Source organism: Penicillium concentricum (assembly GCF_028827145.1).
Source record: "Penicillium concentricum strain IBT 3081 chromosome Unknown utg000004l_segment0_segment0, whole genome shotgun sequence".
NCBI lineage: Eukaryota > Fungi > Ascomycota > Eurotiomycetes > Eurotiales > Aspergillaceae > Penicillium > Penicillium concentricum.
The window spans coordinates 3,012,488-3,027,544 of record NW_026622757.1 but is presented as its reverse complement, the minus strand read 5'-3'; the positions used below and the strand labels follow the sequence as shown (position 1 = coordinate 3,027,544).

At 44.5% G+C, this 15,057-nt stretch overlaps 3 protein-coding genes across 3 annotated transcripts; 2 read left to right on the top strand and 1 right to left on the bottom strand.

The window, feature by feature from the left end:
• Positions 1–3,571: 3,571 nt before the first annotated feature.
• Positions 3,572–5,225, bottom strand: nsdD (GATA-type sexual development transcription factor NsdD; the record flags this gene model as incomplete). Its single annotated transcript, XM_056727848.1, has 5 exons — positions 3,572–3,784; positions 3,875–4,192; positions 4,312–4,353; positions 4,401–5,142; positions 5,194–5,225. 5 exons carry the CDS (start codon positions 5,223–5,225, stop codon positions 3,572–3,574), a joined length of 1,347 nt encoding a protein of 448 aa, XP_056576420.1.
• Positions 5,226–12,786: 7,561 nt separating this feature from the next.
• On the top strand, positions 12,787–13,497 carry N7517_010124 (macro domain-containing protein; the record flags this gene model as incomplete). Its single annotated transcript, XM_056727847.1, has 2 exons — positions 12,787–13,394; positions 13,446–13,497. 2 exons carry the CDS (start codon positions 12,787–12,789, stop codon positions 13,495–13,497), a joined length of 660 nt encoding a protein of 219 aa, XP_056576419.1.
• A 599-nt stretch (positions 13,498–14,096) lies between these two features.
• N7517_010123 (putative mitochondrial inner membrane protease subunit Imp2) lies at positions 14,097–15,005 on the top strand (the record flags this gene model as incomplete). The annotated part of the gene is made up of 2 exons (XM_056727846.1): positions 14,097–14,542; positions 14,630–15,005. The coding sequence occupies 2 exons, from the start codon at positions 14,097–14,099 to the stop codon at positions 15,003–15,005; spliced, it is 822 nt and encodes a 273-aa protein (XP_056576418.1).
• Between the last annotated feature and the right edge of the window lie 52 nt (positions 15,006–15,057).

Genomic DNA, 15,057 nt, shown 5'->3' with positions numbered 1-15,057 from the left:
CTTTCATGCAAGACTAGTGGTTTTTAAAATGGTTGCCTCCTTTTTTTCCTAAATTCAAATTCAATACACAATGTTCCTGCAAGCCATCTCCCGGGAGATCTCGGGTACTCAATCTGGGGTTTCGGGCAGATGCACGATCTCAGGGATGCAGAACTATTTGAAAAATAAAAATAAAAAAACCTGCAGCTTGCAGTGCATACTGATATATAGATCTGTGTGTCTACCCAAGTAATATTGTACTATAAATACAAAAAGAAAATGCAGAACTGAAATCAATAGTCCCGGTCCGCCGGTAAATTCGATTCTCCATTTGCCCCACCCACGGTCTCTTATTGGTTAAAATCAGATAAACTTTCCACCGAAAAAAAGGGTATCTCCAGTCAGAAGTCGATTTCAATATGGAGTCAGCTTCCATGGGGAATCAAAATGCAACGCGAAAACGAAGGGGTTTGGGTCCGGCTTAGGTCCCCATCCAATCAGAGTATTTGATCTGAGGATTAACTTCTATTGTAGTCTTTGGTGAGGATGATATTCTTCACTGAATAAGTACGGAGTACAGAAAACACCTAGGATGATGAACCTGTTTCGGATAGATCCGCTGCAGTTGGTAATGTAATGTCTGCATTTGAGAAAAAAATAAAAAATAAAGCAATAATAATATATTCTTGCATATAGGATGTACAGATTCGGTGTACTAATGCAAGTCCGTTATTCTAGTACATCTTCGACGGCCAAGTCCGAGAGTCTATATTGTACAACCTGAAAAATAGCATGCCACCATATACTACAACTAGCTAAAGTAGGGAAGATAGAAGAACAAAAGAACAAGAACCTTACACTCCACTTAGGCCACCCATCTCCAAATGTACCCCCTAACTCGGCATGGCGCGGGAGGCCCGAGAGCCTGATTTAAATACCGATCTACCACCTGCGTCCCTTGAGCTCCTGACAATCTGCCACGAGGTTAGCTCGCGTGGACCTTCATAGGAATACACCGACATTTACTCCAAACAGAGTGCTGACAAAAAGGGAGAATCCGTCATCGTCCCCACCAACGGACTGTTCGCAGTTCATTGCATCAAACTATTGAATGCGATCTCTACTCCGTATACGATCTCAGATAGAGTTTGTGTCGTCCACCGATCCAAGACTTATGGGTCGGATAGCACAGGCCAGGGACGATCAACAGGGTCATAGGCATATAATTCCTAATACAACTTCTATTTAGGTGTACAATATACGGAGTAGCTAAAAGGGGATCGTAGGATGTCCACATAGAATGTTATTATTAGCTTGTGGAGATGGTTCCATAATGATATTCCTTCTCCGTATGTACTCCGTATACGGAGTACCCTGTTTCACTTTTTCACTCAAATGCCGAGTGGACTTCGGCAGTGTTGTCCAGACGCTGTGAATGGATGCGCCAAAGTTCGCTAGTCGTTTTTTTTGCTCAAGGATCCTCCGGTACGATATGGAGATTTTCACAAAGAACCCACATATTTCCTCTCACTGTTAGCGCCACCTATCTCATGACCGTACGATGTCTGTCGCCCCAGACTGAACAGACTCTTCAAAACGGTGTATAAGTTGATGGAGATGAGCCGGGGGTGACTCGGCTGGTTCTCGGTGCGAGTATAGACGGCGATGGAAGACGATGGAAGAATGAAATTTACTTGCACAAGGAAAATCGATTCGAGTCCGAATTTGATCCTGTGGCAAGGAGCATCATGCCATGTCGTTTAGAGTAAAAAATAGCTGCCCCAGGTGTCCACCTGCTCTAGGGGGCTGAATGAATTGGATGAGTCAGCATGTCCCAAAATGGAAGTACCTTCTATGGCTCTTTCCACGTTGGGCTCTACGGACCGTTTTGCCTTTTCTGCGTTTTTCCTTTCTTCCTTTTTGACTCTGATCTATAGAACAAGTACTCCGTACAGATGGGCTAATAGTACAGAATAGCCGAAGGATACTTGTACAGGGTACGGCTAATCGTATAGATCCCCACAAGGATAGACGAACGTGGGATCTAGGATCTCGATCGATTCGATGCCAACCCTGCTAGCTCCTTTTCTAGGGATGTACGGGATCTGGGCAAATAATATTCCGATATAGTCAACCCCCACTTAAACTAGGTAAACAAAAGACAAAGCCTCAAATTAATCATAAAGTAAATAATCAAGATGGCTACCTCCTAAGTGAGTATAGTGATAACAGCCTATGGAAACTCTCCAGTCCAGAGTAGCCACTTGCAGATGGGATTCCTCCGAACATGGATTCCCCATGTGGACTCACGAACTAAGCACTAAACTATACTATTTATCGACAATGACAAATTTCGAGACGCGGCTTTTTATCCACCTACGGAGTACTCCGTACATACCTTACATGGGATGTGGCGGTCTGTGGTAAAGAGGCTATAGGATGGCAAGTATTAGATTTATATTATGTTACATTAATGGTATCTAGTACATTGCTTATATGCATTGGAAGATCCATGGAGGTATACTCCGTATTTAATCTGTATTTAATCTAAATAATCTAAATAATCTAAATAATCTAAGTAATCTAAGTAATCTAAATGAGATCTCATGTCCGATCCCGATCCTCTAAGATCGGATCTGATTAACTGAACACAAATACTTTGCAGCGAATCGTACTCCAACCCCGCTAGTTGAATTGACAAACTTTGACTTGGTGATCTATTTAGCAGTCCTTTTTTTTTTCTATTGCAAAAAAATTTAGAGGATTTCTACGGAGACATGTTGGAACTCCAATATCCAAAGATCTGAAACCATCTAAATTAAATGACAAATTTTCATTTAAGATTAATTTCCACTAGATTAGTCAATCTGCACGTACAATATATATTGTATAGCGAATCGGTGTTCCTCAAAAAGCCAAGGGATCATGCCATAAAAAATTTTAATCGCCACAATGCGTGTGGCTTAACGCCCATTAATCCAGAAAACTCCGTGAGATCATGCCATATGTAATTTTAGAACCGGTGCCGAGGATTTACGGCCGAATCTACATGTGGTAAGAAATTGAGATTTCGATATTCAACCCATATTCCAGGGATATCCACATCCACATTGAAAAAGAAAGTCATAAAATCTGAAGATCGAATATCATATATCGACTAGGAACCGTAAATGAACCATAAATGTAACGCTGAGACATCGTACACACATATCAGGGACATACTCGAACATAACATGGAACAAAAAAAATGCAGGGTATAAACCATATAACGGGATTGAGATGAAGGGGAACAGGTAAAAGGGGAAAAAATCAGAAAAGTAAAGAAACCAGTTTCAGACCAGGCCAATGGCTATTGAATCATCAAAGGGGGATATCTATGCTAAAGCCGTTTTTCTCCCAGTTGGAAGCTGTTTGGGGGGTATTATATAAGAGCACCGAGGAAGAATCCCAAACAAAAGAAAGAAAAAAAGATCACAAAGGGAAGACATGAAAAAAAAAAGATGCCCAGGAAATATAGCAATTCCCAAAGAAAATGGCCCGAACTCCGTTGCCTTCTATTTCCCACCTTTTTCAACGCCACAAAAAAAGAATCTTAATGACTTGTTGGTGAGGCGGAGTCAAGAACCGACTTGGGCTTCAGGTTTGAACCTAGGCTCGCCGCCTTGTGAGCGCCCATCTTGCGAGTGAGCTTGGCGTAATGTAGACCGCAGGCGTTACACAACGTCCGGGCACCGTCCGGGCCCCGACGCCATTCTGGTGTTTCGGCTCGGTTACAGCTGTGGCAACGTCCAGGAGGAGCCGCTTTCTGTAAAACATGGTTAGCTCAAAGTTCATGTGTGGGTTGACAAGGTGTCAACCACTGTTGAACACGTCAAGGGGAAATTCCAGAACTTACTCCACGCCGTTTCTTTGGGTCTGCGCCTGCAAACCCACCCGTGCCTTTGAACTCTTCTTGGTACATCGCCATGTGGTCATCTTCGGTCTTGAACGCCTTTCGCTGAGCCATTTGTTCGGCGAGGGCCTGTTCTTGGTTCACCACGGCTGTACGTATCCGGATCAGGGCATCTTGGTTCCGCCGTTGCATGTGAAGCATGTCCTCCACTTCATTTAGCGAGGGAAGGGATCCTAATAGCGGGCCAGATCTCTGGGTCTGATGTGCGCGAGCTGCGTAGTGCCGTGAAAAGTCTAGGGTTCGCGTACTCAATTCGGCGATCTGTTCCACAATGTCAGCCCACATGTAATTTCGGGTGAATTAAGCCATTTCTCAATTTGGTCCAATAAAAATGATCTCGAGCGATTTGGGGGAGAAAAAAGGGAAGGGAAAATCCATACCTCATTCAAAGATGTCTCCACATCATAGACATCCAGATGCCGCTTGACAGAATCGTTATGGGGAGGACCTGGTCGACCCACAAATCCACCCTTGACTTCTTCCACCCGCGGTGCGCCCATGTAGGGACGATTGTCGTAAGGGGGAGGGTACGTGTGGCCGGACTGTGGTTGGAAGGAGTAATTTGGGGGAAATGGCCGTAACCGTTGGGCGAAGCCACGCTACCGGCGGAGGTTGGCGCACTGTATTCATACCCAGATGAATTTTGCGATCCAACGGATGTGATTCCCGTTTTGGCGCTTTGTGTCGGGGACTTGCCCGTGCTGATGGAGTGTAGTGAAGGGTTGCGCGAATCTGTGTTGATGGAGGTGAGACTGGAGCGCGATGCATCCAACTGAGCTTGATGAGGGAAACCGGGTTCCCGCATCAAGGGTCCCGTCGGTCCATTTGAAAAGGGATTGGGTGGGCCAGCTGGACCTTCTGCGCTCGGTCGTCCGATGAGATGTGAAGGCGCAGGGTGTGCAGATGGTGGTGGAGGAGCGGAGGTGGACGCAGGGTATGGGAGAGGATTGTCATTTCCGAGGGCCTCGTGGATTGATGGGAGGGATTGTCTTGGGGTGTGCTTTTCCTTCTCGTCTTCGATGGCGCGACGTGCCTCCGGCGACGAGATGTACCCTGGAGGTGCATTCGACGCGTAGGAGTAAGGTAGCGATTGTCCGTACATGGCGTTGGGACTCATCAGAGGAGTTGGAGAAGAGTTGGCGCTAGAAGGGTGTCTGGAGGTGTATCCCGATCCGTCTTTGCCTAGGAAACCTATCGCGGGTAAAGGGTCTCTGTTTGAAGGTTCAGCATTATGGAGCTGACTGCGAGGTCGCGAGACCAACCTGTGCCTAGGTGCGGCTTCCAAAGACCCCATCACGTTGATAAGAGGTAAATGCGATAATGAAAAAAAGAAACAAAGGTTCAAGATCGGTTCAAGATCGGAACGCCTTTAAAAGGAAAAGCGTTCCACCTGTTCGTGCCGAAGGTGATGGAAGAGAGGCCCAGATTCCAAGATCCAACGATCCCGGGGGGGCGAAGGTGTGGCGTTTAGATGGAGCCCGAGTCACCCGTGGGAAGTCAACCAGTTACCTTCCCTCTTTTTTTTTTTCTTCTGCTTTCCTCCCAAAGTAAAAATCAATGGGAAAAGAGAAGAGAGATAGAGAAGATTAAAAGAAACCCCTCCAAAAATGAAAAAGCATAAAATCCAGAAAAAGAAAAGAAAAAAAAAGTTCAAGATCGCGCAAGGGATATAAAGCGTGGAAATGGGGAATGTCAATCCAAATATGAAGGAATGAGATAAATATAAAAGGGAAGGGGAAAATCAAAGGGGATCGAGGCTACTTTCATTTCGGGCTTTAGATTGAAAACGGGAAGCTTAGAGAGGAGTACAGGAACTTAATTTTTTTTATTTTTTATTTTTATTTATTTTGCCTATCAAAATAATATAAAATAAAATAATTAAATAAAAAATAAAAATAAAATAAAATAGATCGAGATCCGAACAGGGGGAAAATTACTGGGAAATTGCCAGATCGTCATGACTTGGTTTTACACAAATTACGGGGGAATACCTATCGGGCTTTATATCCAGATAGATGTAATTACTTTTGCACTGGAAACATTGTATATTCAAATGTTGTTCTATATATCCACCTATTCAATATATTCTCACTCATATTTGGTAAAATATCAAATGGTGAAAAGAAAAGAACAGAAAAATTAGTCTACCCCAGAAGGATCGATCGAGAGAGAAACGGCCGATTCTCAACGTGCTAAGGGACGGCTGAATACCGACGCAGTGGTCCAGTAAGAAAAGAAGCTAGTGATTCTAGGGGACCTCGGGATGTTCCAGTATTCTAGAATCCATTACGGAGTACAATATATATTATAACAAATAGCGCAAGATATAATAATTTCACTTCAAATATCATGTACCTGTATATGTCACATGAGATCTCCGATTCAAAGTGGGTAAACATCTGTCAGCCTCGGGCTATGAACTGCAACCCTCTCTATATTAGACCGCTTATTAAGATGATGTCAGGTCCACGGGTAAGGTATATAGTCCTTCAGGGCAAACGGAAGGCAACGGAAGATTTACTTTAGCCTATGTATATCCCGTTACAAATGACTCAAATACAAAGTCAACATGTAACCCCCAAGTATTACAAAAAAAAAAGATCTCTGGGGTACACAGGGCTCTTTTCTACAGAAAGGTTACACCGTCAGATCTGCCCAGATTACAACGTTCCATGGTTCACTCGACTTTATTTTTATTTTTATTTTTATTTTTATTTTTGTTTATTTTTATTATTTATTCACAGTATTTCCCTCAGAATATTTAGATATCTCTTATACTCTAATATATCTACATTTTAAGATATCCAAACATTTACGTCTCCGAGCCCGTTTCAAGCCAAGATCGGGCGCCGAAAATAATAATAATAATAAAAAAAGAATTTCTTCATCGGAACACGCTACCCCCTTGAGTACCCGCCGAAAAGGATCGGATCGCAAGGGTATTGCAACACACGTTGCTTAAGCTTTAGATCGCGATCGAACGGGACGTTTATTGGCGAGATCGCGTGGACACTCCATCTTCTTTTTAAACCCTTTATAACATGAGAATAGTGTATAACTTATAAGGAGGTGAATCTGGGAAGGAGAAAAGGCCGGTTGCCTTTCCAGGCGCCCTGCGTAAAATCCCGGATTAAAGCCCGGCCCCGATAGTGTTCGGCGCTTCTATAGTGTCTTGGAAGTTTCCGCCTCTACTCCGTACTCCGTTTCAATTCACTAATTTATTCTTCAGCTCAGTCTCATATTTGGAGAGTCCATTTTTGAGTGCATTTGGACCCACGTCGAACGTCATATTTAAGGGGACAATTTTTCCACAACGGAGTGAAAATCGAAAATTGCCTTTATCCCTGATCCTAGAGCTGTTACCTAGCTATGGCCCCATTCGCCTCCCTGAACACACTTCGGCGCACAGACACTAGGGACCCATAATGATGTACGATATACCATCGTATGGTCCAACGGTCGGAGGTCTAAAAAGTCAAATCAAAAACGGTGAAAGGCAATCGCCTCAAGATCTTCGGAATATCCAAGGTTGATCTGCACTTGACCGTACCGAATACCATGTACGATATACACAGATCAGTCTACAAGGTTATTTGTGATATCCTTTTGCATATAAGCAAGAGCAAATCCCGAGTCTGATACATATTTGATTCTCACACCTGCACTGGCCAAGGCGGTGTTTGCCCTCGGAAGATGCGCATAAGCGCATAATCGCACAATAGACTTGTTGATGGGTCCGAAATCAAGTGCGTGGAATCGATCTACACAGTAGTCGGCTGCATGTCGATGCATGTCGCTGCATGTCGCTGCGACGCAAGAGCCCAATGCGCCAGACGGATCCTAGGATTTCAGCCACTCTGCCGATACATTCCGTGCGCACTGGAGATTTAGTGCATGCAGGGTAGGTCACTCCTATGTGCCGAGTAGTGATTCTCTACGATTGGGCGATTTCCTGCACGAAAATGGGTAGAGGAATAAGGCGCAAGTAAGAATAACGATGAGACTGATCACAATAGAATAGAGGCTGAAATCGAAATCGATTGTACATCATACGATGTAAATGTCTGTGCCTGGGATATCAGGGGCACCGGACTTCCCCGCGATCTGAACTATCAGAATCGCAACTGGTCCCGGTCGCGATGAATCAGAGCATTTCTGCAATTGACCTGGTTGTTTTTAATACGGAAACCCAGTTTTTAATATCTGGTTGCCTTTTTACGGCAACTAGGAGTGCAGAGGATCCACGTCTTGGTAGTGATTTTTTTTTTTTTTGCAGATCTTCGTCCCACTGAGGGAATATGACATGGTTGACATGGTCTCCAAAGTATCCAAATACATACATGATTCAACCGGTGTTTAGTGGAGAAGGAAAAATCCCTGAAAAGTGGCTGACGGCATCGAAGATATTCACGTGTTGACAACGCCCCCTAGCCCCATTTGTGTATTGGATGGCCGTCAATTCACCGGATATTGACATATAATGGCCAATAAGATGAGTTTCTCGAAGAGATTTTGACGCCCACATCAAGCTATCAGGAGAAGATGCCGATCTTTGGTCTTGGCCTTCTCTGCTATTTTTATTTTTTTTACTTTTAACGATACAACTACTAGTAAAGGTAAAGATCGTTGAAAGAGAAATGACAATCACAAAAGATAACTGGAGACAACTGGAGACATGATCTCAGTGTAAGTAGGTTGATCGACAAACCGTTAAAACCGTTTCTCCCCTGACACAAGTCTGACAAAATCCACCGGAATGTTTTAATACGCTATATTCTTTTCGGAATTTGTGGATAAACAGATCATAAAATCTCCAGGAGCGACAAGTTATTCCCTCAAGTTGGTAAGAGGCTAGGATCCGATCCCAATTTTAGTGCGCATCGACCATTGACTATCATTTCTTTTTTCTCCGAGACAACATATGATGAAGTCAAACTAGTACAACATCCATAAAAGGGGCGCTACTACATCCTCAAAAACTATCGCATCTATACTAGTACGGAATTGCCAATCTAAGATTGCAGGTTCATCGATTCAGCCACGAATCTTCTAAAAGAAGCCAAGACATCCCCTCACCGAGATATTCTAGCACGGTTCACCACCGTACATAGTCAAATCTCCGGCCTAGTCAAACCCAAAAACCCATATACCATCCCGAAATTCTAAAGTGTGGCGGTTCAGGAGATTGTTTAATTCGCCCAGTGGATACTCCCGGGAATCTCTCCGATCTCTAGTCTCAAAATAGTAAGTTGACAGCTGCAGGTTGACCAAAAGACAAGAAGGAAGAGAGGGTCCGATCCCGTCTAGAAGAGGGAGAAAAATGGGCTGGCGTTTTTTTCTCAAAATCAGGACGAATCTGCAACGGGGATATGCAAGGCAAAGGAACGGCATCGACATTGACAGGCCTTGGTTTTGGAACTAGCAAGGGTTATTTCTGGTATTGTGCCGGAAGAGGATAAGAGTGACATTCGCGGGAATTTATGTGCAAGATGTCTAGTTTTACTTTGTATAGACCGAACTCCTCATCGAAACGTTTCAGATCTATATTCCAAAATGTGTACTTTGTACTTTGGACAGAATTCTCTAATATATCTTATGTGTACTATTGTACTATAATGATTGACATTAATATATCCCCCTTTACACGCTATGTCAACTCAAACATTCTAAGAATCAATTTCTTATTTTCCTATTTGCCACTAAATGAAATATCCCCTGAGCCAGATAAGTTCACTCATTTCGCTTGGATATATACCCGACAGACTGGAAAGGAATCTTAAGAGAAAATTAAAATTAAAATGGGGACAAGCCGGACCGTTCCCAGACTCCACCAAGCCCATACCGCTTCGATCGGCGGGGATTTCGGGTTTCTCTGAGAAGTTCCCTTTTTTTCCCCTTAGTAGCTAATACGGGCTAGCCAAAAATGTTCTGAGAGATTAACGAGATTACAAGTGGGTTGACCGTTTTGACTTGACTCCACATGGTAAAAGGAATCTCTTCGACTCCACTGATACTGCAGGTTCGGCATCTGCGCAAATCCCGAACCTGAATCGTCTTTACAAATATCGGATGTGCAAAGTGCATAAATAGTAGCTTCATGACGATCTTCTACGGAAAATAGACCCGAGTATTCTATATATCGAGTCTATGGAGTACTCCGTATACGATTGCATATAAGAGAAATATCTTAACCCTTGAAGGTCTAATCCACATGGTAAATAGGCGGAAGCCGAGAACGAACGGAGATTGGGTTGAGAGATTTGAGAGATTGTGGGAGATTGCACTCCATCTACTCCATACTCAGCCACGCGAGGAAATGAGAAAAAAACGGCTTGGATTAATTAAGATCCGCCGGTGGATATAAGTGGATAGTGACTATCCCTCCAGGTTTCCATGGCTCCATCTCGTGAATATCACATTATGACAAGATTGTGCTCGTTATACTTGATTTTTTATGATCAGTCTGTGCTGCTAGCAATGATATACGTACTCCGTACACGTGCAAAATTGGGTATTTTTTTTTTTTTTTGGCGGGTCGAGACGGCTGAGGGAAAGAAGCTGAATGTGTCTGGAGATTTGCTACCATGTGGGGTATCGTTGTTTCTAGGCCCTGATACTTTGTAAGCGCTTTTTTTTGTGTCCGGGAAGTATCGAAGATATCTATTTTAAGCAGATCGCCATTTCTGATGCCTTTTAGGTACTTCTGTATATCCTACTCGGGATACCAAACAGAGACTGGCGTAACTACGGAGTAGAAAGAAAGCTCTCGGGGATCTCTCGGGGTACATTTGGAATTCTTCCATATGTGCCGTGCCTATATGCATATTTTGTATCAATTAGTTCGAAAGGATTGATCTACGTCGTATTCTGTGGAGACCATTTCCAGAGGAACAAAGTACAGGAATACGTTGCACATGCAGTAGTCTATCCTATGCACCGGAAATCCTTCCGATCTCAAATTTTAATCGGGTTCGGTCACATCTCGGTCGTGGTTTAAACGTTTCTCTATTGGACATAGTGGATGATACCTTTCCCCGTGTCACAGTAAGGTATATAAGCTCCAAGCTCGGAACATAGGGTATCCGATACTCCGTATATATGTGAGATATGTGATATTTCTGATATCCCCGTCATCTTCGTCTCAGATAAAATAGTACTTTTTAAGTATTCCAAATCCTTTTAACCGAGAAAGCCAAAGTCGAATCAAGGGTCCATAAGCTGCAGAGTGACATTATGCACAAGACTTTTTGACATCTGCATTAGCCTGGCCCATTTCCATATTAATTTTGTCTTTGGACGAATGAGAGCCCTCTAATGACGCTGAATAGAGTTTTTTTTTATATATCTGAGCTATTCCAATGATTGGATTACTTTGAATCTGACAGCTGTCAGGTTCCTGTGAGGATATACAGAGTACGGAGTACTGTTTTTATTTATGGACAAGGTATTTGTCATTCACATCCTTTCCGGCTCTTACTTCCAGAAAATCCAAAAGTACAAAATCTTCCCGCTTTGATCTCTCAGAATACGTATCCACCTGTACTTTTCTGGCTCTAAATGGAGAAGAACTGGTTCGCCCTTCTAGAGAGTTTTCTTTTCTCATTTCCTGGCCCAATTTTAGTTCAAAAGAGTGGATGAACTAGTGGAAAAAAAAAACCCACACCCTGAAAAATGCCTTGGAACCGAAGGATCGGCAATCGTCAAATATACCGCTAAAAAAGAAAAAACACATGGGCTGGGTCCCCGCAGATCCATGTCATACCAGTTGAAAGGGGAACTGACGTGAAAACGGCGGTCCACGGCGGTTCACGGCTGCTCTGACAGGTTCTGACAGGTTCTGACAGGGTCTGCACGGTGGATAGTGGGCCAGCATCCACTCTCGATTTCCTATGAACACCGTAATTTGATCCCCGATACCGAATCCTTTTTCTCAGTTTGATATCTTTAAAAGGGGGGTGTCTCTTTGACCCTAAGGTACCTAATCCCAACGCAGTCAAGGCGAGGATCACGGCAGTATGATTCCATCTCCAGTTCTTGTTAGTGTCGGGATTTGCACGAACCGTAAACCTCAAAATTGTGTGGCAAGATCCACAGAGAAAACGGCAACCATGTGCCAAAAGCCACCGAGATCTTACGCCAATCAATTGGTTTGTATTGATCCAGTAGCCCCCTCTGTCCACGATGCCAAATCCCGGGCTTGGCGGTCTAGTCCTTTATAAGCAGATACAGACCGTACCTTTTCCGCCTCGGATCTTATAGAGCCAATGATAGTGGCCCTCGAGGGGTTGAGCGGCACATCCATCTCTTTAGGCTGGGTGCAGGCGGCAATGCAATGCAGCTTGCCGTATGGAGTACATTGCAGCGGGATGATTCGTAGTCGGAACTCATTGTGCGAGTACGAACAGACATCGACATGATGAGTATCGTATCATATACCGCGAGTCAGTATTTATCGGACCTATCAGATATATGGGCAGGGGATTTTTTATGATACTCTCATCCATAGGAGATAAGACATTTGAACTTGGTATTATTTCCTCTTTTGTGCTTGGCCTCATGTGCGAGATTTATTCATAGATATATATTATATGATGCATGTTACCCTCTTCATCACGGGCTGATTTAGAAACAGATTACGATAGTATGGGTATATGTACGGAGTACTCCGTACCCCTTGTCTCCATCAAGTCTCTCTCCTTCACAGGGTAAAGTCTTCCAACTGCAATGTATAACCGTGTCAGGTGACTTTGTGGTCTGTGCACATAGCTTGGCCTTTCCCCACTTGAGCTTCCAGTCCAAAACATAGTAAATATCATTCCTTTCCTCACGGAGTCTCGCCTAGCTTTTCCTACATAATGTCACCAATTCTGTCCCTGGCTGATATACCCACCGTGGCGCTTCTGTACCGCGCGAAGCATCTCATTCCTGTGTCCTCAAAATTTGCCCCATCCCAGTCTCTCAACAACACCATCTCCATCATCCGCAATGACATCACCAAGCTCCAAGTGGACTGCATTGTGAACGCTGCGAATGAGTCTCTCCTCGGAGGTGGTGGTGTGGATGGTGCAATCCACCGAGCCGCAGGTCCCAAGCTCGTTGAAGAATGCTACGATCTTGAAGGATGTGAGACTGGCGACGCAAAGATCACCTCCGCCTACGAATTGCCTTGCAAGCGTGTGATCCACACAGTCGGCCCAGTCTACAGACAAGAAGAGTACCCAGTCACGCTTCTTCGATCCTGCTACCGACGCAGCCTGGAATTGGCAGTCGAAAACGACATGAAGAGCATCGCCTTCGCCGCTATCAGCACCGGAGTCTACGGCTATCCCAGTCGAAAAGCCGCCGAAGATGCTATCAAAGAAGTGCGAGATTTCCTCGTCGGGCCTGGTATTGGAAAGCTGGAGCGTGTCATCTTCTGCAACTTTGAGCAAAAGGATGTGACCGCATATGAGGAATTCATTCCGTAAGCTTGTCCCATTTCTCACACTTGATCAGATGCTGACAACGATTGTAGGCAGTATTTCCCTCCCACAGAGGAGGACTTGGCTGAGAGCAGCGACACTTGAATCGCTATGCTAAAGTAATGTTGCGCGCCTCACTCGGCATGCGCAGAGTGGAGGCATGTTGGTACATGCCCCCGACACGATTCACGACTGCCATCACATGATTTCAACGAAGCATACTCTTTCTCCCTTTGTACTATTTTGCTTAAAAGCGAATGTTGATTAATGCCGTTCTAAGTCTTAATTTCTTTCCTTCTCTGTACTGGTAGGAGATAAGGTGAGGATGAAATACCGACCAGTTCGTACCCATACTTGCCGGTAGAGCTGTGGCATCAGTAAGAGCGATATTTATTGTTGAGATAGGTCTGTAAGCAGCTTCTATTCTTTCTTGTACTATCTTCTACAAAGACAATTGTCTCGGCGTCAGCCCACTCCATGGGTGAACTAGTAAATCAGATGCAAACAATGCAAACTCCGTATCAGATCGCATCTGATCGTTATTCCAGCTTGAGACCACTTCAACTCCAATTGCAAGGGTAATTCCCTCTGAATAATCAAAGCTACACAATGAGACTCGCCTACCTGAGCTAAACACCCCATCTCCAATACAATCAATCCCCCGCAGACCCCCCTCCCTTCCTCCCTCCGCCTCAACTCCAAAAATGTCGAAACCACAACGGCCAAGAGGGACACCAACCCCGACCCCCAACTCACGGTTCCGAGTCCAAATCCGCGAAGAGCCCAAGCCCGAAATCATAAAACCCACTATCCCCGAAGGCCCATCCCTCTCCAAACAAAGATCCGCATTCATCTCACATTTCATCACAAACATCCGCCAACGCATCTCCGCCATCCCATACCCAGTCCGACGAGCATGTCGCACTCTCCGCTGGGCAGCACCCATACTCCCGATCGCACTATTCTTCCCAGAACACGTAATGCAGGTTATGTGGGTTCGCGGGCCGTCAATGACACCATACCTGAACGAGGAGTATGCGACAACACAAACGAAGAGCGATATAGTGATGGTCAACATGTGGCCGTGGGGATCTTTAACGCCGTTTAAAAAGGAACGGAAGCTAGAACGAGGAATGATTGTTACTTTCCGGTGAGTTTTTCTGCGTTTCATTTTCTTATACCTTGTTTCTTTTTATAGAGAGTACAGTAGCAACCAATGCTAACAATACATATATAGATCCCCTGCAAATCCGGCTCATATCGCTATTAAGCGCGTTATCGGTTTACCCGGTGACCGGATCACGACTCGCGAGCCGTGTCTGCGACAAACACAGATCGTCCCTTGGAATCATGTCTGGTTGGAGGGTGATGCGGAGGATCCGCGGAAGACGCTGGATAGTAATACGTATGGGCCTGTTAGTCTCAGTTTAATTACTGGGCAGGTATTTGCGGTGCTGGGGCCGCGGATGCGATGGTTGAAGTGGACGGATTGGGAATCTGGGAAGAAAGATTCTGCGTCGACGGATGATGCGGGTGCGAAATTGTATGGAAAGAGCGTGCGGGATCGTGTTTTGAAGAATGCTGTTAAGCTCGAACAGCCCTTGTTGAACTGATTGGCTGGTTATAGATGGGGTCTGGCATATCATGTTCTTTTGTATTTGTTGA